This window comes from Phyllostomus hastatus, unplaced genomic scaffold, assembly GCF_019186645.2.
Source record: "Phyllostomus hastatus isolate PE091 unplaced genomic scaffold, TTU_PhHast_1.1 phas_contig_58, whole genome shotgun sequence".
NCBI classification, from domain to species: domain Eukaryota; kingdom Metazoa; phylum Chordata; class Mammalia; order Chiroptera; family Phyllostomidae; genus Phyllostomus; species Phyllostomus hastatus.
The window spans coordinates 54,853,008-54,876,490 of NW_025333916.1; the positions used below are offsets into that span (position 1 = coordinate 54,853,008).

General features: G+C 48.7%; 1 protein-coding gene across 5 annotated transcripts in view; it reads right to left on the bottom strand.

The window, feature by feature from the left end:
* Nucleotides 1–23,483, bottom strand: part of AGXT2 (alanine--glyoxylate aminotransferase 2) — a 39,889-nt gene that overhangs the window by 11,783 nt on the left and 4,623 nt on the right. For 3 of the 5 annotated variants that reach the window (XM_045848287.1, XM_045848288.1, XM_045848285.1), the window contains exons 2-11: nucleotides 20,699–20,787; nucleotides 19,110–19,294; nucleotides 15,111–15,234; nucleotides 13,769–13,863; nucleotides 12,107–12,200; nucleotides 11,393–11,486; nucleotides 7,453–7,553; nucleotides 6,438–6,530; nucleotides 1,847–1,979; nucleotides 341–432 (exon numbers count right to left, since the gene is read on the bottom strand). In XM_045848287.1, the coding sequence (XP_045704243.1) occupies nucleotides 341–432; nucleotides 1,847–1,979; nucleotides 6,438–6,530; nucleotides 7,453–7,553; nucleotides 11,393–11,486; nucleotides 12,107–12,200; nucleotides 13,769–13,863; nucleotides 15,111–15,234; nucleotides 19,110–19,294; nucleotides 20,699–20,787 (1,100 nt within the window). The remainder of the gene's footprint in view (nucleotides 1–340; nucleotides 433–1,846; nucleotides 1,980–6,437; nucleotides 6,531–7,452; nucleotides 7,554–11,392; nucleotides 11,487–12,106; nucleotides 12,201–13,768; nucleotides 13,864–15,110; nucleotides 15,235–19,109; nucleotides 19,295–20,698; nucleotides 20,788–23,483) is intronic. The other 2 variants (XM_045848286.1, XM_045848289.1) reach the window with 2 other exon arrangements.

Below are 23,483 nucleotides of genomic sequence, written 5' to 3' on the forward strand. Positions count from 1 at the left end.
GAGCCAAAATTAAACTTAAATCAATGATAACAATCGATAACAATCCGTAAAATATCACTCAAATAACAAAGAAATTTCAGTGCTCCCAGCTAGCTAGGGGAATGGTTACATTTCCTGTGCGTGTGAGGTTGTCATATATTTCTTCCTCAACGCTTGGAGCACTCAAACTAGATCATTAAAAGAAGGTGGGGCAGGTGTCAGAATAACAACTGGGGATCTAACTGTAAGTCAGTACTAATTCTTCAATAACGCAGTGTGACAGAGACGTGAGAACGAGTGTGCGGCCTCGAAGCAGTCATTCTGTGAAGCAGGTGACGCGCACGTGGCGGCGGGAACGCACCTCGAGCACGGCCGATCCCACGGCGCAGGCCACTGGGCTCCCTCCGAAGGTGCTGAAGTGCAGCACGCAGTTGGCCAAAGACCTGGCGATCTCTAGGGGGAGGAAGCAGAGGTGGATACAGGGAGGTACCTTCCTATCAAAATCTCTCAACTCAACATTTGGATTGTGTTGTAAACGACATCATACAAAATTCATTCTCCTCTCACCAGTTAGTGGGTATTTTGGATGGAATTGCGGCCCCCACCCAAAACCACGCGTTGAAGCCCTAACCCACAACGTGGCTGCATTTATAGCTACAGCCTTTAGGGACGGGCATCATCCAGGTTCAATGAGCCTTAAGAGTAGGTCCCAATCCAACAGGACTGGTGTCCTCAGAGGAACAGACGACAGGGCTCTCTTGCTCTTGACCGAAAAGGGTGTGTGGGGACAGAGAGAGAAGGAGGCTACCTACAAGAGAGACCGCACGCCCTTCTGCGGGCGCCTTGGTCTTGGATCGCCGGTCTTTGAACTGCAAGAAGATAAATGTCTGTTGTTCAAGCTGCCCGCCTGCAGTGTCTTATGATGGTACCCCTAGCTGATATGGCGGGTAAGGAAAGACAGCTTATTTACTCCATGAAAAGTTGGATGACAAAATCTTGAATGTGTTGTGAAAACCGAAAAGTGCCTTAAGACTAGGTTTATGGAAATTTACTTGGAACCTTCATAAGCTAAAACCTTTTCTCTGTCTTTCACATTTGGGACCAAGCAAGGAAGAAAAAAAATCCCGCATATCAAGGACTTAATAACATAATTGTGGGATCGTTTCAGGGTGAGTATACATTCAGTTCCTTATACTTGACCTTCTACATCCATATTCTTGCACCTTACGTCACTTAATAAAAACACTGAGCTTTCACAATGCACTTCATTAGCCTTCAGTGCCTCATCAATGTGGGAAAGGCACGTTTTAGGAATTTCATAAAAATTGTTTTCTGTACTACCTCACTCAAATGAAAAATTCAGTTAATTCTAATGCTCTGGCTAAGTGGCACTGGGCTATGTTTGGCTGTGTTGTGGGTGAGACATCACAGACAGGTCTCTCACTCTGGACCTTGCGTTGGCAGCTTCTTGGTGTGGCAAGACCGAGTAAGAGTGTCCCCCCAGCATACGAGCCCTCGGGAATTTCGGGGCTGGCGTCAGGTTGGTTCACAAGGGTCTCCTGTGCCGGTTTCGTCTCTGTGGCACGGTTTTCCAGAGCTGGCCGGTGGGCCTGAGCCCCGCGCTTCCTTGTGGGGGCCGGAGAACTAGTCCGGCCTACAGCAGGAGCGAAAAGGGCTGGCTCTCTCCCCTCTGTGCCACCACCTGGCAGGCAGACTGTTTCTGCTTCATGTTTAATTTTTTGTTGCTCGGGAAGTGCATGCGTGGTTCCCATCACCGTCTCCGACCCACACAAGCTCCCACGCGCGGGTTTTCTCCATCGCGGGTGCAGGAGCCCAGAGGCAAACCCGAACCACCCGCGGATCCTACCTGGAGTTGTCACGACTGCTGCCATGGGAAAGCCGTTCCCGATCCCCTTGGCCATGGTGACAATGTCTGGCAGGACGCCGTGGGTTTGGAAGCCCCAGAAGTGAGAGCCCAGCCTCCCAAATCCTGTCTGCACCTGCGGGGGGCAAACCCACACTCACTGGGCACCTCTCGAGAGATGCCGGTTCTCCGGACGCTGACCCCCCGTCACTTTCCTCCCCTTCCCCCCTCCCCCCCACTTCTCCCTTCCCCCTCCCCATCCTCCTTCTTCCTCCCCCTCTTCCTCCCCCTCAGTACCATCACTCTCGGCCATTGTCATCACCATCTTTGCACTCATACTGACGAGACACCGAAGCTGTGACTGAGCTTTTAGGTACCGAGATCTACTGACCAGCTTTGTGTGACTCTGGATGTGTTTCTGAAGTCCCTCGGCACCTCTGCTCACTCCATCAAGCAGGAACGCTAACCTAGAGCGATGCCTTGGTGGGTGGGGTGCGGAGAGGAGGCGGGGGCTGCCCTTGGTGGACCAGGCTGGGGCCCCTGCCGCCCGGCCCAGACAGCAGGGTCCCCCTCTTCCCCGGGACTCCCTGTTCTTCCTCAGAATTCTGTCACCCGGAGGACCCGCTGAGCCACCTAACTGCAGGCGGAAAGTTGGCCTGAGCTGTTTGGTTCGTGTTGTTCTCCTTCTTGAAGACCCTCTCCCTGCCTCTTCATCTCACTACTTTCTCTTGTCCTAGAAACGCAGCTTCGTCATCATCATTTGGTCAAGATTTTCCTGAGCCCTAGGACCGTCCCCAGTCAGGGCATCTGGGCTTGGAACCTCTCACCCCTGCCCTCAGAACCCCCACCCCTGCCCTCGGAACCTCTCACCTCTGCCCTTGGAACCCCCACCCCTGCCCTGGGAACCTCTCACCCCTGCCCTCAGAACCCCCACCCCTACCCTCGGAACCTCTCACCCCTGCCCTCGGAACCCCCACCCCTGCCCTCTGAACCCCCACCCCTGCCCTCGGAACTGCCCACCCCTGCCCTTGGAACCCCACCCCTGCCCTTGGAACCCCCCACCCCTGCCCTCGGAACTGCCCTTGGAACCCCCACCCCTGCCCTCGGAACTGCCCTTGGAACCCCCCCACCCCTGCCCTTGGAACCCCCACCCCCTGCCCTTGGAACCCCCCACCCCTGCCCTTGGAACCCCCCCACCCCCTGCCCTTGGAACCCCCCACCCCCTGCCCTTGGAACCCCCCCACCCCTGCCCTTGGAACCCCACCCCTGCCCTTGGAACCCCCCACCCCTGCCCTTGGAACCCCCACCCCTGCCCTTGGAACCCCCACCCCTGCCCTTGGAACCCCCCACCCCTGCCCTTGGAACCCCCACCCCTGCCCTTGGAACCCCCATCCCTGCCCTTGGAACCTCCAGCCCTGCCCTCGGAACCTCCCACCCTAGACTGTTGTCATCACCGTACATGTCTGATGACGGGAACTGAATCTTGTTTCTCTCTCTACCCAGAACACCGAGCAGAGTGCCTGATAAAAGCAGACACTTGGTATTTATAGAATGAACACCAAAGTGGCAGAAATGCCTAACTGAATCAAGCCACACCAGCATTTCCATGCAAATTTCTGCCAGTGCCTTTCTGGTGAAGGTTCCGGCTCAGTCCCTTGGTCTGTCTGTCCATCCGTCCATCTGTCTGTCTGTCTGTCTGTCTCAGTTTCTCTGCACATCCACACATTGCAGGGCAGGGATGGAGGTGTGGAGCTGCTGACACTGAGATGCCCTTGGAAGAGCATCCTCGTCCTGGCTGGTGTAGCTCAGTGGATTGAGCATGGGCTCTGAACCAGGCATCGCAGGTTCGATTCCCAGTCAGGGTACATGCCTGGGTTGCAGGCCACAGCCCCCAGCAACTGCACATTGATGTTTCTCTCTGTCTCTCTTCCTCTCTTCCCTCTCTAAAAATAAATGAATAACATACACACACACACACACACACACACACACACACACACACACACAGAGCATCCTCCCTGGGTTTCCTTCCCGTCTGCCCGGCTCTCTCCAGGGTGCTGCTGCAGAGGCAGACGTCAGGGTTCAGGATTACAGGACAGCAAACAACGTAGGAGAAGGGCTTGGACTTAGGAGTCAGGCAGACCTGGGCTCGGGTCTGGGGGTCTCCCACTTCCCAGGTGTGGGCCTCCGGGCAAGCCGATGAATTTGCCCACGTGAGATAATGCAGGAAGAGCTTGTGAAAATCCACTCATTTTGTCTTCTCGCCTTTCGTTTTTCCCTCCATCTGTCTAAGTATCGTAAGCAAATGGTGAAAACTCAGGTGGCTTGGACAAGGCAGGAGAGACTCTCTAGGGCAAGGGGCCATGTCTGGTTACCTAGAAAGTAGCACTTTCACAGAACCTTTCGGTCGAGCAGGGATGCCTCATGCTAACTTTCATAAACTCAGAAACAGGCCAGACCAGTGAAGACGGGCTGCCCAGCTGGTCCCAGAGGGTGGCCAGTCTTCTCTCTTTGGTTCCAGATTTCTCATTTTAGAGAGGAGAAGACCGAGGTTGGCTACTTAGGATGATTTGTGTGAGATCCCTCGGTAACCGCACTGGCTCCGCACCAGGTTCCCCATCCCTGCTTCTTCTTCTGCCACCCTTCGCCTTCCACACCACTGTCCATGCTCTGATTGACAGGCAGCCTGGTCCCGTGGGTAGTGTGGTCTGGGAGCCCGGGTTTGAGTTCTGGCTCTGGCCCTACTAACTGCATGACCTTGGTGGAGGATTTAACCACGCTGGACTTCCACTCGGTTATCTATAAACTGGGAATAGTAGCAGGGGGCCACACCTTATGGAGTCGCTACCAGCATCAGCATGCAAAACACTGCAAACAGTGCCTGGCACGTAGCCTGTGCTCAGAAAGTCCCAGCCATTCTTAGCTTCCCCGAGTTTTTAAGACTGTCCTTAAGGTCACCTGGGGTTAGTTTCCAATGATGTTATTGACAATGACAAAACCACATGTCTTAGAAAATTCTGAAATTCATGTTTTCTCTGAATTCAGTCTACCTTCCCTCTAATTAGTGCAACTGTGGCAGCTGCAATTTCTGCTGATTCCAAAGGTGAAAGCTTCTTCTTGTCACTGATGTAGATAATTGCAAACCTGCTGAATATAATTTTCTTCTTCTTTTTAATAACAGATTAACTTTTTTCAGCTAGGACTTTGATCAATTGATGCTCCTTTAACTTATTTGAGCAAGTTGGGGAAGGGGGGATGGGCGTGGGAGGGAAACTGGTTCATGCCTCCTTCTGCATGCAGTAGACTGGGGGGGGGGGCGGGGATGGGGGAAGCGGGTTGGTCATCCAGTCCCCCTGGAGATAACAGAGGCCAGGCTGTACATGTAGAAACTGAAAAAAAATCTTTTTTTTTGAAAGGGAGCCCAATGTCTGCTATGGGTTGTCCAGGTGAGAAAAATGGTTTGGCAAAGATGGCAGGTCTGAAACCGGCGTGCAACGGCCGAGTTCTCCACCCATTCCTGGCGGGAGTGACCATCGCTGGCGGAATGGTGCTGAGTGGGCTGGGAGCACCGCGGGAGGCCTGGCCACCATGCTCTGGCCTTTGCTCCTGGTTCTCTTCTCAGCAGGCAAACAATTGCTTTCTTTCACGCACTCCAGCAGGAGGGATGATTGTAAGTAAACTGATCACTTTTAAAAACGCATGGGTTCAGTTCGTGTTCACTGAGCCAATGAATATTCCTTTTAAAGCCGTCCCTTTGGAGACACTGTAGGCTATTCCAACAAGGGGTAAGCTATTTTAGAATTTTTTTTGAAGCTAGTTTTTGAATATCTGTAATGGTGGCCCTCTTCTTTTTTTTTAAAACCCTCACTGAGGACATTTTTTTTTATTGCTTGTTTAGAGAGAGAGGAAGGGAGAGAGAAACATTGATGTGAGAGAGAAGCATTGATTGGTTGCCTCTTGTACTGCTCAGGGGATGGGGCTCAAATCTACCACCTCAGTATGTGCCCTGACTGGGGATCGAACCCACACCCCTTTAGTTATGGGAGTACCTGCACCCAACTGAGCCACACCCGCCAGGGAATGGTGTCCCTCTTCTAACTTAGAGGCTGATTTTTTTTTCTTTGTTAAATATCATTTCTAAACAAGTTTTGTTAGCAAAGTAAGGTGAATGCTGCTGTGCTGGTTAACACTATTTTGGCAAAAAATTACTTAATAAAGACTTGTTTATGGGACTAAATTTTTAATGTGGTTTTTAAGTGGCCTGTGGTGAATCTCCATATAGGAATTTAGAAATATTTTGAGCGATGGCAGTATTACCTGTGCCTGTTAGCAACTTATGTGATGGACTTCAGTTTGCACGTTGACATTCTGCTGTCTGTACCTGTTACACAGACTAACTAATCCACCAATAAACCAACCAGCCAACCAGCAAAGGCTTCATTAACTTATGCCCACATCTTGGAATTCCCATACTAGATGTTTTCTGTCCGGAATACAGGGAAGTGTTTGGAGAGGCCCCGCCCCGCCGCGCCCCACCCTGCCGCGCCCCCGCTGTCCCGGAGGCACTGCTGTGCACGAGTCCCTGGCCACTTACTTCGTCCGCAATGCACACGCCTCCCCGCTCTCGCACCAGCTCAAAGGCTTCCCTCAGAAACCCCTTCGGGTACTGGACGACCCCGTTCACCCCCTGCAAAGGACCAAACCAGGAGGACCTGTCATCATAACAGCATAACAGCACGGCCCTTGGAAAGTATTTAAGAAAAAAGATAGGTTGTCTTCGTTAGTAATGCTGACAATTTTTTATACTCAAAATACAATTTTTTTTTCAGTCTCGACGTGTTGTCTTCTTTATATCCTTAGTTACAGCAACTTCTGTTCAGCGAGGCTGAACTTCAGCTGCTTCTCCAGGTCGATTGTTCTGTAATTTAGTGTAATTGTAATGTGGTCACGGGCGGGGGCGAGCACAGCGTGTCCTACTCTGCTGTTTTCACTGGAATTGCAATTCCAGCAATTTTTAAAGAGGCTCTGGAATGATTTCAGCCATGGGTTAAAAGAGAGACCCGTTCCCCTCAACACCACATTTTCTGAGAAAAGAATGCAAACACACGCTTGTCTGAGGTTAGAATACAAGTAGATGAAGGGGATTTCGTGAGATTATACAGGGCGGGGCTAAAGTAGGTTTACAGTTGTAAGTATGCGAAACACAGAATTTATTCCTGTGTTACTACTCATTAATGAATTACTATATCACTTCCCATAAGAACAACTGTAAATGTACTTTATCTCCACTCTGTAGAAAGGCCTCCCTCGACGGTGTGGGTTTTATGTAACTAAAAACGGCTGGGGTTTCCTTTTCTTCAGAATATTAGGGATCTAATAGTTTCATCTATCTACCTGTTCGGTCCAGGAATTTGGAAGATGGCATTTTTATAAGCCAATTGGAAATCAAGGGCTTGCTTTTTTTTTTTTTCCGAGGGGGCTAAGACAATGAATTGAATTTGGAGAGGGACACAGCCATGGTTCAGTAATGCACAAATCCTCTAGAATGCCTGTGTCAAAACACTCGGGTAACCTAAACCTCAGTCGGTGGTTCCCGCTAATATACTTACCTGAATTGGCTCGGCAAAAAATCCAGCAATTGACTTGGCCACACACGTGTTCAGAGTATCTTTGAACTGTTCAATATACTGGTCTTTAGCGTGGCAGCGGTCTGCAAACAACAAACAGAACCCGGTATGTGGAGGTGGGAACATGGCATCTAGGAGAGCGGGGAACAAACAGCGCAGGGAAAAAGGGCAAACGAGGTGAGTAAATTGACTCGACGCCCTCGCAGCACAGGACACAGGATGTGAGGACATTGATTTCTGAAGGGGCAACGTTCTGTCAGGGTGACCTGTGCTTTGGCCCGAGCGCACTGAGGCGGCCGCAGAGGCGTAAACAAACCGCCGCGGCGGCTTCGAGCTGGCGGAGGAAGGCCCAGACGCGCCACCGAATGCGGTGCAGAGCGCTGTTTCACCCACGGGCGCCCGTCCTCTCGCCTGGGTAGATTGGATTCAAATGTAATTGGCGTGTGTGGATTTAATCTGCTTGCAAATAGCTCTATTTACCTTTTACTGACACTTCAGTGGATATACAATTTTAAAGCTACCAGGTGCCTCGGTCCTTAGAGTTAGTTAATACGTTTATAGAACAACTAGACATCAGTCTAAGGAGGAACGTGCTGGAGCCAGACAACGGCCATCCGTGGTCGCAGAGAAGAGGAAGCTCCATCCTCTGACACAGCCAGGGCCCCGGACCGACTGGGCCCACGCATGCTGCACCTTCAGAGTCTCTATTCGCACCTGCAACTTGGTTCTCAACAGCACCACAGAGTCTTTGGGCGTGAACCCACATCCACGAACAGCAGGAGGGCTCACGAGGGAGCTGCGGCTGTGACAGAGGTGGTGGTGGAAGTGGTCTGGGAGGCGACTCACGCCTTACCCCGTCCTCACACTCACTCAGAGGCCTGGCTGGAGCCCCGCCTCCTGGGGGCTGGAGACAAAGAATAGGAACCCTCAAGAGGGAAGTGTAAATCTGCTTTACACTCCAGCCCCTCCTTAAACTCTACCTGGCCCCAAACTTATTTTTAGGCCACAAGTGGTGTTGGGAAAGCTTGCTGTCCCTGACACCTCTGATTAGTTAGAGCTGGGGACTGGGGTGTGAAGAAGGAGATAATGAAAAGGATAATCAAAAGCAGAAAGCACATTTTTAGCATCGGTTACATTGTTTGACAGGCAGGATAAAGTTGACAGATAAATCTATGCCTCTAGAGATTAAAATTTTCTATGTTTTCCCACATTTTTTATTGTTGTTCAAGTACAGTTGTCTCCATTTCCTTCCCCACCACTCCCCTCCCCTCCCTCTGAAATTTTCTACTTTTAAGAAAGGAAGAGAAAACCGTGTAGGATGACTGTAATGGATGGATTAGAAATATGGTCAAAAGATACACGTAATTCGGGAACTTAGCAAGCCCATTTATAGCTAAAGAAACCAAAGGGCAGAGCAAAATCAACTCCAATGGCTAACATTTGGACAAAACTCAAACCCAGAGAAGGTTCTGCTTGGCTCTGTGCTCGTCCTGTCTCGATCTCCTCCCACTGCCCCCACGTTCCACAACGAGGGGGGTCCTCCACGGCCGCCAGCATTCCACTTCACCTCTCTTTTCCTCTGTTGGCTCATTGCTGTAACTGCGGGTCAGGCTGCCTCTGGAGAGCGACCTGGTGCAGTGGCATCACCATGACAACGTCCAGGTGGTACAGAGGGATGCCCTGCTGGATGCTATCCAAGCAACAGAATAGGGAAGGAAGTGTTCTTATTTTAGCCAGGGGTGTAGGAAGAGTTAAGCAGAGTGAGGAGTCAAGGAAGAAAAAAAATTAAGGAAAAGGAAATCTATTTTGCAAAAGGTGACGAAGAATCACACGATCACTACCAGGTTGGGAACACCATGGGAGCTGTGGGTATCGAGAGGTGAGTTTCATCACAGGTGAAATCTGAAATTCAGGGCCCGGGATAAACACTTGGGAAGAAAAGTTCCCGAGGAAGGGGTGATGGGAGATGATGAAATCTACCACACCACCATTTCTTTCAGGCTCACAGAATGGACCACTGCTTAAGCCTAGGTGGGCAGCGATGGCGCCATGGTGAGGCGAAAAAACTTCTACCAGGATTGGCACCTGAGGGAACCCTAAGAGGATCCTGGCAAGGGCAACCTTCCACGCCCAAAGTACTTTAGATACTGGAATGCTTTGGTAAACATATATGAATGAACCTTATTACAGCAAAGACCAAACACTTCCGAGGTCCTCAAAGCACTAGAGGAGGATGAAGTATTTTGTATTCCAGTTCTGTTTCAAGATACAGTGTCAGCATTGCCTCTTGGAAACCTGAGCTAAGAAAACAGCTGGCTTCAGCTATGCCAGAGACAACAGTTCGGAGAAGCAGACATGAACATCTGTCACTATCATCTAGCCTCCAGTTGCCACTAGAGGTGTGGCCGCTGGGTTCCGGGAGATTCCGGTTGGCCTAAGGCAGAGGAGAAGGCTTCAAAGAGGGAGAAGGCAGAGAGAATGGAGAGAGAGGGGGACACTGTAGGGAGGGAAGGGGGTGACTATCTCTTGAGTGCTCCGCCCACTCGGCTCTGTGCAGGGAGTTTGCAGTCCCATCAAGGTCTGAGAGGCGCACACCAGGGAGTTGGGTTCTTGATGCCTCATGGATGAGATGTGCAGGTATGGCTGTCCTTGGCGTTGCTGTTATCTGCCTTCCTCTACAAAGAGCTCTCTTGCCTTCATCCCATGATGCCTTGGGATAAGAGGTCAGGGAGGCAGAGGTTCTTGTCTCCATCTTGTAAGCGAGAAAACAGAAGCAAAAATGGAGCTTTCTTTTCCTGGCTGAACCATGGTAGGGCTGGGGGTGAGACCCATGTGTCTCTTCAATCCTGGCCAGCAGCGCAGGAGTTACTTTTAAGCCCGAGTTCATCCTGCTGGGACATTAGTGTGAACAAGGGTGGTCATAGGTTGGGGGCTTTGGGGTCAGAAGACTTGGGGTCAAGTCCTAGGTCTCCTGCTTTCTAGATGTGGACTTCAGTTTCTTCATCTCTAAAGAGTTTGAATGACGGCTATAAACTTCCTTACGATTTTAAGTTCTGTGACGGTGACATCTTGTTCCAAAGCTCCCTCCTGCATCTGTCTGTCTCCAACTGCCATCATCCCGTCTGAATTTTAAGATGGCTGAGTTTTCTTCTTTTTAAGACCACTCTTAAGGACTTCCATTTGCATTCCTCCTGTCAAGCCAGTGACACTTCCTATTCTATTAGACATCATTTGGCTGGAAAGTCTAATTCTTCCCTTCAGCGCTACTTAGGAGCAGCTATTCAAAATGTTCTGAGCTATAATGGCAAATGCAAGGGGAAACTCAGTGATTAGCAGAGAACAGACACCATTTCCATGCCTCTTCGTCCTCATGTGTAGGATGCAAATAGAAATTCAATCGGTAAATAGATACTTTCCTTGGGAGAAGGCCTTCAAACCATTGGCAAGACGTGTCAGCAGCCCTTGGGAATGGCCTTAGGTTTTGACAGATGCTCTCATTTTGACTCGCATCCTGAGTCCCTGGAGGAGTTTCTGACTGGCGTTTTGAGAGTTCTAAAAGTATTCTTTTTCCTCTCTCTTCCTTCTGTTGGAAATTGGGAAATAATTCCACCAACTTTGTTTCCTTTGAAGATCAATAACAGAGCTATTGCTCATAGAGGTAACAGAGCTTCTTTAATGAACTGCCAGGGGACAGCCTGCTTTCTGCTTAGCTCTGATAGCATGAACGCTTTTCCTAACAGCCAGGCAGGCCCGCGGTGCTAGGCCTGGTTCCACAGGGGGCTGCTTTCTAGCTTTGTTTCCCTTGGCTTTTTCCTCCCCCACTTTCCCAAATCTCCGTTCACTCAGGAGTGCATCCGCCTTTCTCCAGGTTCTGACCCCTCCCGCCCTTCCCCCAGGCACCTCCCTCCCTGCCCGGCGGGACCTGGGGCACAGCTGCATTTCCTTATGGTTTGCACGGGAGAATCCCGACAGTGGCTTCCTCCCCAAGGGCCCCGGAAGACGTCTGGGCACATTGTCTGCAAACGACAGGAGAAGTTTGTCAGAGCGCGAACTGAAGACAGGCACTTCGGGGGAGCATATGGTACTAATCAAGGCAAGAGGGTTTCTTAATTTGATGCTGAGATTTCTCTCCCACTTGGGATGAAAATCTAATTTTCTGCTTTGAAGAGATAATGCTTTCTTAGAAATAGTTGTGTAGGCACTCTACAAGGGAAACTGATTTCACGGTCAGCCTGGTAACAACTCACTCAGGGGTTTGCAGGGTAAGGGCATCTGAAAGAATAAGAATAATTAGGCATCCGATGCTGAAAAGGTGGGTACCAGGACGCCTCTACAGCAATTTTACGCATTCAAAAGCTTTGAGAACTAATTTCAACGCATTTATTGCAATTTACTTGATTGTATTTAAGAGCAAAACAAAATTTAAAAACCCTATCATTAATTATTACTCAGACTCTGAAGGCCTTTCTAAGAAACATTTTCCTCAAAGAGTCTTCAGTACAATTAAGTCAAATTGAGCTCCTGGTTAATGATAAGCTTTATATTAGTTTCAAATATGAATACCTGGAAAATCTGATCAATTGTTCCGCACACCCAGCGGCCTGTAGAGAAATAAGACAAAAATCTCCAAACTCACTGATCGGCAGCCCGACCCACTGGGGAGAGTCATCTTGAACAGCCCCACGTTTGACAAGCTGCAGGTGTAAGGACTGCATCCGTGGTAGGCTCCTCTGTGGAGGAAAGACAGGGCGGGTGGAGTTTGGTTCATTGCTCTTTGACCTCTGGCCTGTGGAACACAGATAGGACAACAGAGAAACAGAAAACCCGAGAAGGCCGTGGAGATGAAACGGAATGCTGTTAATGGGGAACTCCAATAGTTTCTGAGAAATCTTCTAAGTCTATGCCAGGCAAATGGACTTATTTATCTTTCCTGTGGTGTCATAGATTTGAAATCGTGGAAGAAATTGGAGACCATCCAGCCAAGAACTCTGACCTCAATACCTGCCCTCCTCAGTTACTCTGAAGTAGTGAGACTCATCTTACAGCGACACATCAGAAATGATAGAGTCAGCGAGTATTTGTCTGTGAACCAGTCACCTTCCGAAGCCAGCTATTTCTTCCTGCTGTGGCTCCACCCTTTTGGGAACTCCTCTTTAAGTGTCTTAACAGCCATCTTACTTGGCACAGAAGAAATACAGGGCTTGCTTCTTTTTGAACCTGAAACAGTCTTATTTAGTATATACCATCCTAATCACCAATTTTGGTTGCAGACCAGTTTGACCATTTTTTTTTCCAAATCAAAATCACTCAGATTGCATATTTAGGACTATGCACTGTCCTAAGGCTATGTGGTAGGATGACACGTATCTTGAAAGAGGAGACAAACACGTGTTGAGTCCTGGGGGCACCACGACTGCTTGAACAGATTAAATACCGGGGCACACATCTTCTGTAACGTTTATTTAGGTAAAATATCAACCACAACGCTTTATAGTATCTCTGAGAGCAAATGTTTGTTTGTGCCTGTAGTCACTATGCATGCATTTTATATGGATGGGCTTTGGTAATCAAACTTTGCAGGAATCAAATCTTCTCTCAAATCTAGACAGAAATTATGGACATAGAGGTAAAAGAATGGGAATAGTTTTTCATTCCGTCAACTTTTACTATAACTCACTCCTGTCTTTCACATAAACATTATAAGGGTGTTTAAGCGTGCAACTGTAAGCAAAACTCTTAGCTTTCTATTACTTTGAATGCTACCAACGTAGCCATCAAGGGTTTATAGTTTACCTATGAAACGATGGTTCTCAAAAGTTGCCCGTAGGACAGAAATATGCAGGGTTCCATATGCATCTTGAGAATTCAAAAAATAAATAAATAAATAAAAGGGAAAACCTGATGCAGCTGGCGCCTACGCCTGAGCAGAGATTAAGTGGCGCCAGGGTCCTATGGGAGGGTCCTGAGCTCCTGTGAATGGAGACCAGCAATTCTCCACCTGGCACAGGTCACAGTCAAAGCACATCTTCAAAGTCCAAGAGCTGTGATGTGACCTTTCATTCCACAGGCGCTCTACGACCAAACCAGGACTCCGTGCTGTTTGTCACCCCAGGCAGGGACCAGGTTAGTTTGGATGTGGTCATCCCATCACACAATTCATTGGACAGATCTTTTCTTAAAATCTAAAATTAGAAACCGACCCCCGGGGAAGCCCCTCCAGCCCTATTTTAAAGATAGACCATGTGTAGTACAGGGTGAGTCAGCGTTATGAAAGTCGGGTGTCCCCAGGTGTGGTCACCTGAAGGAGATGATGTCCGTGTTCTTGGAGTGTGCTCGGGCCATCATCATGGCGAGGTCGTTGGCCTCGGAGCCGCTGTTCGTCAAGAAAATGACCTGGAGGGAAAACACAGACACGTGGCCTTATACTTCAGTTTATTTTCTTATTATCCTGTTGATTCAGACTTGCTGCAGGCTGTGTGTCCCAGCCTCTGATTATTGTGGAGACTTACCTTCAGACCAGTAGTCACCACATTTAATTACTGTGTTAAATCTACAGCTTTGCATGGAGCAGCGGCTAAGTGCTACGGGTGCCACAGTGGCTCAGGGAGGGTCCCAGTTGTGAAACATTCCAGACTTTCACTGGCTTTATTCGCTGCTCTGCAAAGTGCTAAGCAGGGAGGCTTGCTGACGTGTGTGCAGCGGTGAGTGGCTGAGTGTGGATCCGAGTCCTGGTCTCCTGGTTCCACTGCACCTGGTCTGCACCTGGTCTGAAGGCCTGGGACTGGGCAGGCCCCCTGATCCTTTAGCCTCAGGGACAGCCCAGCCTGTAAGTTCAGTGTGTGTGAATGTTGAAAAATCAAGGAAACCAGGAAAAAAAAAAGCAGTTCACCTTGGCCGCAAGAAAGGGGAGAACTGAAGGGCCCTGGGCCTCCGGCATGGCGCCAGCAGGCATGCGCTGTGCCCTTCTGCTCTTCCGCACACGTGACTGTGCTGAACGCAGGCCGCAGCTACTCCACTGTCTTTCTCTCTTCTAGGTGCCAGAGCACATAGTGTGTCCAGATCATGCCGTAAAATAATACTAATAGTGAACACAAGGTACTGTTCTAGGTACTATACATACATCAATTCATTGGATCCCTAAACGCAAATCCTGGCCAACGTTTTGACATCTCAATTCAGTTAAAAAAAAAATTCAGTCCTTCCAGGTGCAGAAAAAAAAATCTCCTTTAGCAAAAGAATATCTAAGTGCATCTTAGACTAAATGAACTGAATGGTAGAATTTATTTTATTTAAAAATGGCCCTGCTCTTTGCACAGCAGCTATGAAACAGAGAGATGAGAACCTCTTGGGGAACACAAAGGAGGGAGTGGGGCGGGGGGGCGTGGAGTGGGGGGGGTCGTGGAGTGGGGGGCTGTGCAGCTCCTGCGGAGTGATTCCTGCAAAGACGTGCCAGCGAGGTTAGCGAGGAGAGGCGTGGTGCTGATGCAGCGAACACTGGTTGGTTTCACCAGCGACGTGAGAACTGCTTTCTTCTCGATTGCGATTAGCTCACTATTTCCGCTGTTCAATGCACACGCCAAACCCCTGCCCGTATTCCTGCTCCCTAGGACTCCCATCCCTTGGAGCTGGGAGCGTTATACCTTTAGAGGTTCAGGAAGAAGTGCCGAAAGCTTCTCCGCATATTCATGGCTTGGTGGATGGAAGAAGAGGGGGCTTGTGTGCCACAGGCGGCCGAGCTGCTTTTGTGCCGCTGCGTTTACCTTCCTGGACAGACAGGAGGGCAGAGTTAGTTATCCACGCTGCAGGCAGGTGTGCCCCTCCCAACGCACACGCCGGTCGCCGAACTCAGAGTTTCAGGAGGCCGATTTCATCCACACGCGAGAAAGCTCTCTGACCACCGGAGGTGTCTGGCAATGGCGTGTGCTGACCCAAAAGGTAATGAAGGAGATCAAATGAGTATCTCATAAGGATTTTAGAAAAGAAGTTTCTAGTTTAGGAGGAAGTCTGGACTTCAAATCTCTTCTACCTAGGTTTTCTTACTCATTACGCTTTAAATAGGATACCAGGGGCAGCAAGATGTAAGCCTGGGTGTCTTATTTTTCTAAAGGACTGTAGGCGCATCAAGCACTGGTACACAGAATCAGTATTTTTTTCCTTCAAAGGAAGCGCCACTCCCTGGGCCTTAGTAGTGGGGAACGTGGAACATTGTGTAGCTGTGAACACGCTCCGTGGAGGAAGGTTCGTGCCGAGGGGTCTAGGGACTCCGGTGGACGGACGTGTAGGTCCTGGCTTGGAGGGTCCCGAAAAGCCAGGTCCAGGCATCTGATCTCGACCTAAGGACAGCGATGACGGAGGTGTGTTGCACCGCGATCCGCTTGTTATTAATACCTGCCACATCATAAACTCAGTGCAGTGGCTAAACGACTTGGAGAAACGCCAGATCGACCGGATTTCTTGACTGCGGGGCTTTTCGGTGCCAGCACCGTCTCAGCGCTCCGCTCTCTCCAGGAGGAGGGGCACTGCGAGATGCTTCCGGAGCTCGTTTCTGCACGGGGCCTTTGCCCGCACGCCCCTCCTGCGGTCAGTTCAGTTGCATGGAACTCCAGTTAGAAAATCTCGGAGTTCCAGAAACCCTTTTGTTTGTCTGTTCAATTATATTTATTTATTTTTTATTAAAAAATATTATATTGTTCTATTACAGTTGTCCCAATTTTCCCCCTTTGCTCTCCTCTGCCCAGTCCACTCCCCTCCCCGCACTGCTCCCACAGTCAGCCCCCACACCGCTGTCCGTCTCGGCCCTTCATACGCGTTCTTTGTCTAACCCCTTCTCCTTCTCTCCATTGTTATCCCCCTGCTCCCTCCCCTCTGGCTGCTGTCAGACCGGCCCGGGTTTCCACACCTCTGGTTCTGTTGTGCTCATTAGCTTGTTGTTGTTGATTAGGCTCCTCTCATAGGTGAGACCACATAGTGTTTGTCTTTCGTCAACTGGCTTATTTCACTAAGCGTGATATTCTCCAGTTGCATCCTTGCTGTGTTAACAGATAACAGTTCCTTTTTTTTCTTGCTGCTGCATAGTATTCCATTGTGTAAATGTCCCACAGTTTTTTGATCCACTCATTTACTGAGGGGCACTTAGGCTAGTTCAGCACTTGGCTACTGTAAATACCACTGCTATGAATATAGGGGTGCATAGGTTCTTCTGAATTGGTGTTTCAGGATTCTCAGGGTATAATCCCAGCAGTGGAATTGCTGGGCAAAGGCAGCTCCATTTTCAGTTGTTGAGAAAATCTCATACTGTTTTCCACAGTGGCTGCGCCAGTCTGCATTCCCACCTGTTGGACCCAGTGCACTAGGGTGTCCTTTTCTCCACATCCTCACTAGCACTTGTTGTTTGTTGCTTTGTTTATGATGGCCATTCTGAACTGTGTGTGGTGGTATCTCATTGTGGAAACTCTTAAACAACAGAGACACTTGACAAAAGCATTGTTCAGCAAAATCAACCTGAGAGCAGCCGGAGGGTAGAATGGAGGGGGAGGAGAGGGTACTGGTGAGGCCGGCTAGGAGGGCAAGGTGGCCTCCCAGGTGTGGGAGGAGGAGAGGGGATGGGAGGAAAAACATTCAATGGCAGGAAAACAGCCCCTTGGTGGTTATAGGGAATGAGAGGCAAGAAAGAGTCAAAGGTGACATCAGCATTCTCGCTCGTAACACAGGGAAAAACTCAGGATCCACTGAGAAATGCAGCCAGTTGTCCAGCTGCCCAGCTCATAGCAGGGAACTTCTGTATAATAGTTGACTCACGTGAATAGAAATGAGCATGTGAATGGAAACAGCATTGTGGAGCACGTGGTGGCTTTAGTCCTGAAAATGTTGAGTTTCAGCCAATAGTAGGATATCATGGGGCAGGGGAAATATGCCATCTGATTTCCATTCTGGTTTATTAGAGTTATTATCATAGCTTGGCCGAGGCCGAAGAGATAGAGTTGGGTAAGGCTGCTGAAAATGTAGCAATTAAATGAGCAGAGGTAGGGACATAAGCTGGGGCCCGTTCTACGGGAGAAGTAGTGAGACTCGAAGGGAATAGAGAGGGAAGAGCAGGGTGCTACGGAAAGAGGCGGCACCGCCCGGAGTGAGGAGGTCAGAGGTCAGTGAGGAGGTGCACAGAGGTCATGAAGGTCAACAAGAACAGTCAGTGAACAGGAACAATCACTGTTGGGAGGGTTCAGTGGGAGTGTTAAAAAATTTTCTCTACCTCATTTTTCTCTACTTTCATGTGTGTTTGTCTTATTTTATTTTATTTTAAAGATGTCTTATTTTGATTTTAGAAAGAGAGGGAGAGAGAGAGAAACATCAATGTGTTTCGACTTTGCTCTTAAACATTGATGTTTGCTCTGAAACATCAATGCTCTTCGACTTTGAAGATGTGCTTTGACTGTGACCTGTGCCAGGTGGAGAATTGCTGGTCTCCATTCACAGGAGCTCAGGACCCTCCCATAGGACCCTGGTGCCACTTAATCTCTGCTCAGGCGAAGGCGCCAGCTGCGTCAGGTTTTCCCTTTCATTTATTTATTTTTTTGAATTCTCAAGATGCATATGGAACCCTGCATATTTCTGCTCCTACAAAAACTGCTTTGTTTTCCCACTTATGCGTTCATTGGTTGTGCCCTGATCGGGGATTGAACCCTTAACCTTGGAGAATTGGGACAACACTCTAACTGTTTTAAATTTCACTGGAAATGTGTTTTTCACGCTCCTCAGGACCCCGCAGAGGGCCACTGCTTCCTGAAGGCGGAGATGGAAAGGAGAAGGCGACAGGAGGAGAAGGCGAGGGCTGGGCCCCGGGGTTGAAGCTCACTCCTCGCTGCCCGGCAGCTGCTGGCAGAGCGGACCCCTCACCCGCACTTTGACGGAATGGCCTCGACCCATTCCGTTTATGTAGACCTGCTACTTTATTTTTGTCCCACTTGATGTGAATTTTATTGGCCAGATTATGAAAGGCATGAGAATACAGAGATTAAAATAAGATGGCTGGACGGAACCCTGAAGGACCACAGAAGGGCCTGCACAGGCATTGGTGTGGGCAGGGGGTCACCAGGCCAGCAGAGAACTCAAGGCCACAGGACCCACACATTCTTCATGTGAGTTTCCAGCCATGCTACATCTTTGCCTAACTGTCCTTTTTTCCCTTATTCATGGGTCAGAGTAGCCGATGAAGGTCCTCAGGCTGAAACAGATTTCTCATCTCTCTTCATCCCCTGCCCCCCACACCAGCCCCTGTGCTCTGTGAGAACTGCCTGCCTTTCTCTTCTCTCTGCCTTTTCCTCCTCGGTGCCTTTCCTCTCTTTGGAAGCTGTTGACACAGCACAGTGACACGCGTACACACGACAGTCCGATTACACAGTACACCCCACACTGCAGGTACAATGGGAAAGACTAAAATTTGCCCTGTCAAGCAAAAAAGTGCAGTGGTGAGATTGTTTTGTCACCCAGGAAATAGGAGGGGGCCCCCCCTCCATAACCTGGGCTACGCCTAAGGAGAGAGCGGTTTGGTTAATCAGGGTCCCAAGTCACTAACGTGACCATTAGCCCTTTTCCCATACATCCTTCTGGAGTGAAAGCGCCGGGATTTTAAGGATACTCACGGGTGGCAGTGACCAACACTGACGGTGACAATCCCAGAAAAGAAGTCCAGGTATCTGTTTCCCTCGTGATCAAAGAGCCACTCCCCGTGGCCCTGGTGGAGCAGCAAAGGCTTGGAAAAGTAGGCCGTCAGCACGGGAGAAAGGTGCTGCTTGTGGATGTCCAGGACGCGGTCGTAGGGAAGGGACTGCGGACAGACAGCAGCTTGGTATTAGAAGAAACCTTCCTTTCCTCGTCTCCACGGTGCTCCCGACAGCAGGTCCCTGGAGCAACACCTCGCCTCTCTACTGACCCAGGGTAAGGCTGCCGCCCCGTGCTCAGTAGCGGATAAACGTGCCGCTGTCTCCCATGCTGGGCCCCCAGCCCTTCCTCTCCGGTAGGGGGCGCCATTAATGTGGCCCTCTGAGCCCTTTGTAGATGGAACACGAAGGAGGGAGTGGACAGTTTCTGCCTCTCAGTGGAAACCCTTGGCTCTGAGTTTATTTTAGCTGTGAAAAAAAAAAAGACTGCTCTGAGTGGCATAGCTCAGTGGACTGAGCGCGGGCTGCAAACCCATGTGTTGCAGGTTCGATGCCCAGTCAGGGCACATGCCTGGGTTGCAGGCCACGACCCCCAGCAACCGCACATTGATGTTTCTCTCTCTCTCTCTATCTCCCTCCCTTTCCTCTCTAAAAATAAATAAATAAAATCTTTAAAAAACTAAAAAAGAAAGACTTTGAAAGTAAATGTCTGAAGTAGCAAGTCAGGTTTTAAATCTTTTTTTTTTATTTTGCTGCATGTTTTTTAGAATTAAAAAATATGAGTGCTGGTGATGTTCACGTCCATGATTACTAAACTTGTCTCCTCTGCTTCTCTTCTTTGTGGGTCCCTCCTGACTATCTATCAGTTCCACAGTTTCTAACCTGTGAGTATCATGTAGACTAAAATTTTGGGCAGAGAGATATATTAATTAGCCTGAGAGCAAAATGATAACTTGATATTTTTTTTGGTGGAGAAGTCAGGGAAACTGTCAAATTCAGAACATTTTTTTAAAAGATTTTATTTATTTATTTATTTCTAGAGAGGGAAGGGAGGGAGAAGAGAGAGAGAGAGAAACATCAATGTGTGGTTGCTGGGGGCTGTGGCCTGCAACCCAGGCATGTGCCCTGACTGGGATTCGAACCTGCGACACTTTGGTTCACAGCCCATGCTCAATCCACTGAGCTATGCCAGGCAGGGCTAAAATCAGAACATTTTGAAAGTGAACGTGCACCATCCCATTTTGTGATACCTGTGTTTATGTACGTGTGTATAGATCTGAATCCCGGTCCCTGGGGTACACCATCACGGACAGTCCCTTCCTTGCACTCTCCGTCTGTCTCCCTCTCTCTGTCTCTGCCTGACTCACGCGTGTGCACACCAGTTCACACAAGGGCACTGAAGAAAATCAGAGGGTTCCGATGGTCCCAAAGATCTAAAGGACAGGCCATCTGCGATGGGATGGCCCAGTGACAGGCAGGGACATCTGTGGCTCCTTCTCGAGGAAACAAGGGACTCAGCCTTTTCTAGAAGAACCACCTCTTTTAGGTTTCCCTGAAGCTCTCACTCTTACCTGGTATCTCTCAGGGGTGAAGTCACATGGAGGCATCCTGGGCTTTGTATGAAGACCGAGCTTGGTCCCAGACCCCCACAAAGCACCTGCTAAGAGTGAAGTGAGTTAGTGTCCTCAACTAACCATCACACATGCCTGTTTGTATAAATCACCTATAGTTACCAAAATCCATAGGCTCTTTAGTTCTTCCTGTTGATTGCATTTTTTTCCATTACATTTATCTCCCTTATACCCCCTCCCCCTCATAATCACCCTGCTGTTGTCTGGGTCCATGAGTCCTTTTTCCTTTTCTTTCGGTCCCCTGACCCCCTAACTACTCCCTCCCCACCCATAGCTGTCAGCCTCTGTTTATGGATCTGTCAGGATATTTTATTTCTTTTTTTTAAGATTTTATTTATTTATTTTTAGAGAAGGAAGGGAGGGAGATAGAGAGAGGGAAACATCAATGTGCGGTTGCTGGGGGTCATGGCCTGCAACCCAGGCATGTGCCCTGACTGGGAATCGAACCTGTGACAATTTGGTTCGCAGCCTGAGCTCAATCCACTGAGCTACGCCAGCCAGGGTGTAGGATATTTTATTTCTTAGTTTAAAAAAATCAGTCTGTAGTTTGGATTTAAAAATTGAGGTATCTCAATAATGAATTTTCTTGAGAAAAAAAAGATGGTTCTTCTCAAATGTAGTCAGGGGAGGTGTGGGAAGTTGTGGTTTTTCCCATCAGGGTCTTCCCAAGCTTGGAAACTCCTCCCCACCTCGGAATAGTTACATGTCTCTCTCCAGTGGACCGAACTTCCGCTGGTGCTGTATGTTGCTGGAATGTGTCTTCTTTGTCAGTAGAGGAATCTTCTAAGTGTTCGGTTGCCCAGGGCCTGACTCCCCAGTACCTGTCCCAGCTTCTGGGTCAGGGCTGGCTGATAATAGACGAGGAATGAATGACTCTTGAGTTTTCATACAGGAATGAAGAGAGAGAGAGGTGCCGGGAAAGGTGCGACATTCAGAAGTACTGCATGCGAACAGATGAGAAAGGCAAATCCTCCCTCCAACACACGACACGAAGACCACAACAGCACAAGACCGTGGACAAGCAAAGACAGGCTGAGCCCTCGGGGCAACTGATGGACTACTACTACCTGATGGACAACCGTAGTCATTAAATATTTGGGGTCAGAATGGGACTTTAGATTTTTCTTTCTGGGTAAAATGCTCGTTTTATCAGTGACTAAACCAGTCTGGAGTGGTGAATTAGTTTAAGGTCACCAAGGTGGTTAGCGGCAGCACAGGGTAAAACTCCAAGTGGCCGAGTTTCAGCCCAGTGCTTTTTTCGCTCACTCGCTGGCCACCTTTGGCCTCTTGCTTCCAGCACAGATTCTAATGGGAGAATGGGGCCAGGGAAGAGCGGCACTGGGACAGATGTCTAGAGACTATAAATATTCTCGGACCACAATGCTGCTACTTTTGAAGGTTCAGTGTCAGTCACTGAGATAACGTTACAATGTTACAGGTGAGCATGCGGAGGCCCCGGGTTCTCTTGCTCAGCCCGAAGGTTTAAGTCCGTGGGTGAAATGTCGGTGTTTTGTGTGGCTGTGAAGTCACGGTCCCGAGGAACACACTGAGCAGTTGTGTTTTGAAAGGAAGGTGAAATTTAACAGCACTGAACATGTTTTCTTTCCAAGAGCTCTCACTCACTTTTCTGTTGCAAAGAATGACAAATGTCTTTGATTTGCTCTTACCTTAAAAGCAAGTGGCTTTTGGCTACTCATGCATAAAAACAACCCCCCAAAATGACAGTTTAAGTTTCCTGAGAATTTCACCTTTGGAAAAGCCTTTCATTGTGTCTCTCTGCATTAGTTACTCTTCTGAGATGAAAAAAAACCATTCTGGGTGTTTCTAAGAATTCAAATTTCCTTCACTCCTTCAGTCTGTTTTTCCTGTTTGCTAAGTGGGAGTTGCCCATTGAGATGGCTGTAAACTCTCTTGACTTCAAGGTTATAGGAATTGTGAAAGTGGGCTGAAGGGAGAAGAGAATTGGAAAGAAAGATTTGATAGAGGAAAGTCTGAATTTCAAACGAAGCAAATTCATTCATTCATTCATTCATTCGCTCACCCAACTGATAGGAATACAATGGTGGGATGAGGGCTCCAAATGAAATACATAAAATTTCTCAGGAAGGCCCTGGCTGGCGTAGCTCAGTGGATTGAGTGCAGGCTGTGAACCAAAGCATCACAGGTTCGATTCCCAGTCAGGGCACATGCCTGGGTTGCAGGCCAGTTCCCCAGTGGGGGCCATGTGAGAGGCAACCACACATTGATTCTCTCTCTCCTTCTCTTCCCCTCTCTAAAAAATAAATGAAATCTTAAAAAAAAAAGATTTCTTAAAAAAATTTCTCAGGAAGAAAGGAAGGAAGGAAAGAAGGAAGGAAAGAAGGAAGAAAGGAAGATAACAAGCAAGTAGGACAAATTAGTGAAGTGAAATAAGGCCAGATAACATTTCAAGTCCATTGCCTTTTCATGCCTCCTCTCTCACTAAAGAACCTAAATTCAAAATAAGAGCAATAATGCTAACTGATGGACAACCCCCCCAAATGCTTCAGTTTGCATTATTTGCTAGAAAAAATTAAAATCTAAATATATAAATTATTCTCTGTGTTTTTTATTCAAAGTAGCTTCTGTTTTGAGGATGACATGAATTGAGGGTTAATAAAGCTTCCCTTGGGTTCTTAGAAATTCTGTGTCCATGTGCACGCATGCTTGTTAGCATGTGCGTGCACACACATGCATAGTGTGCACA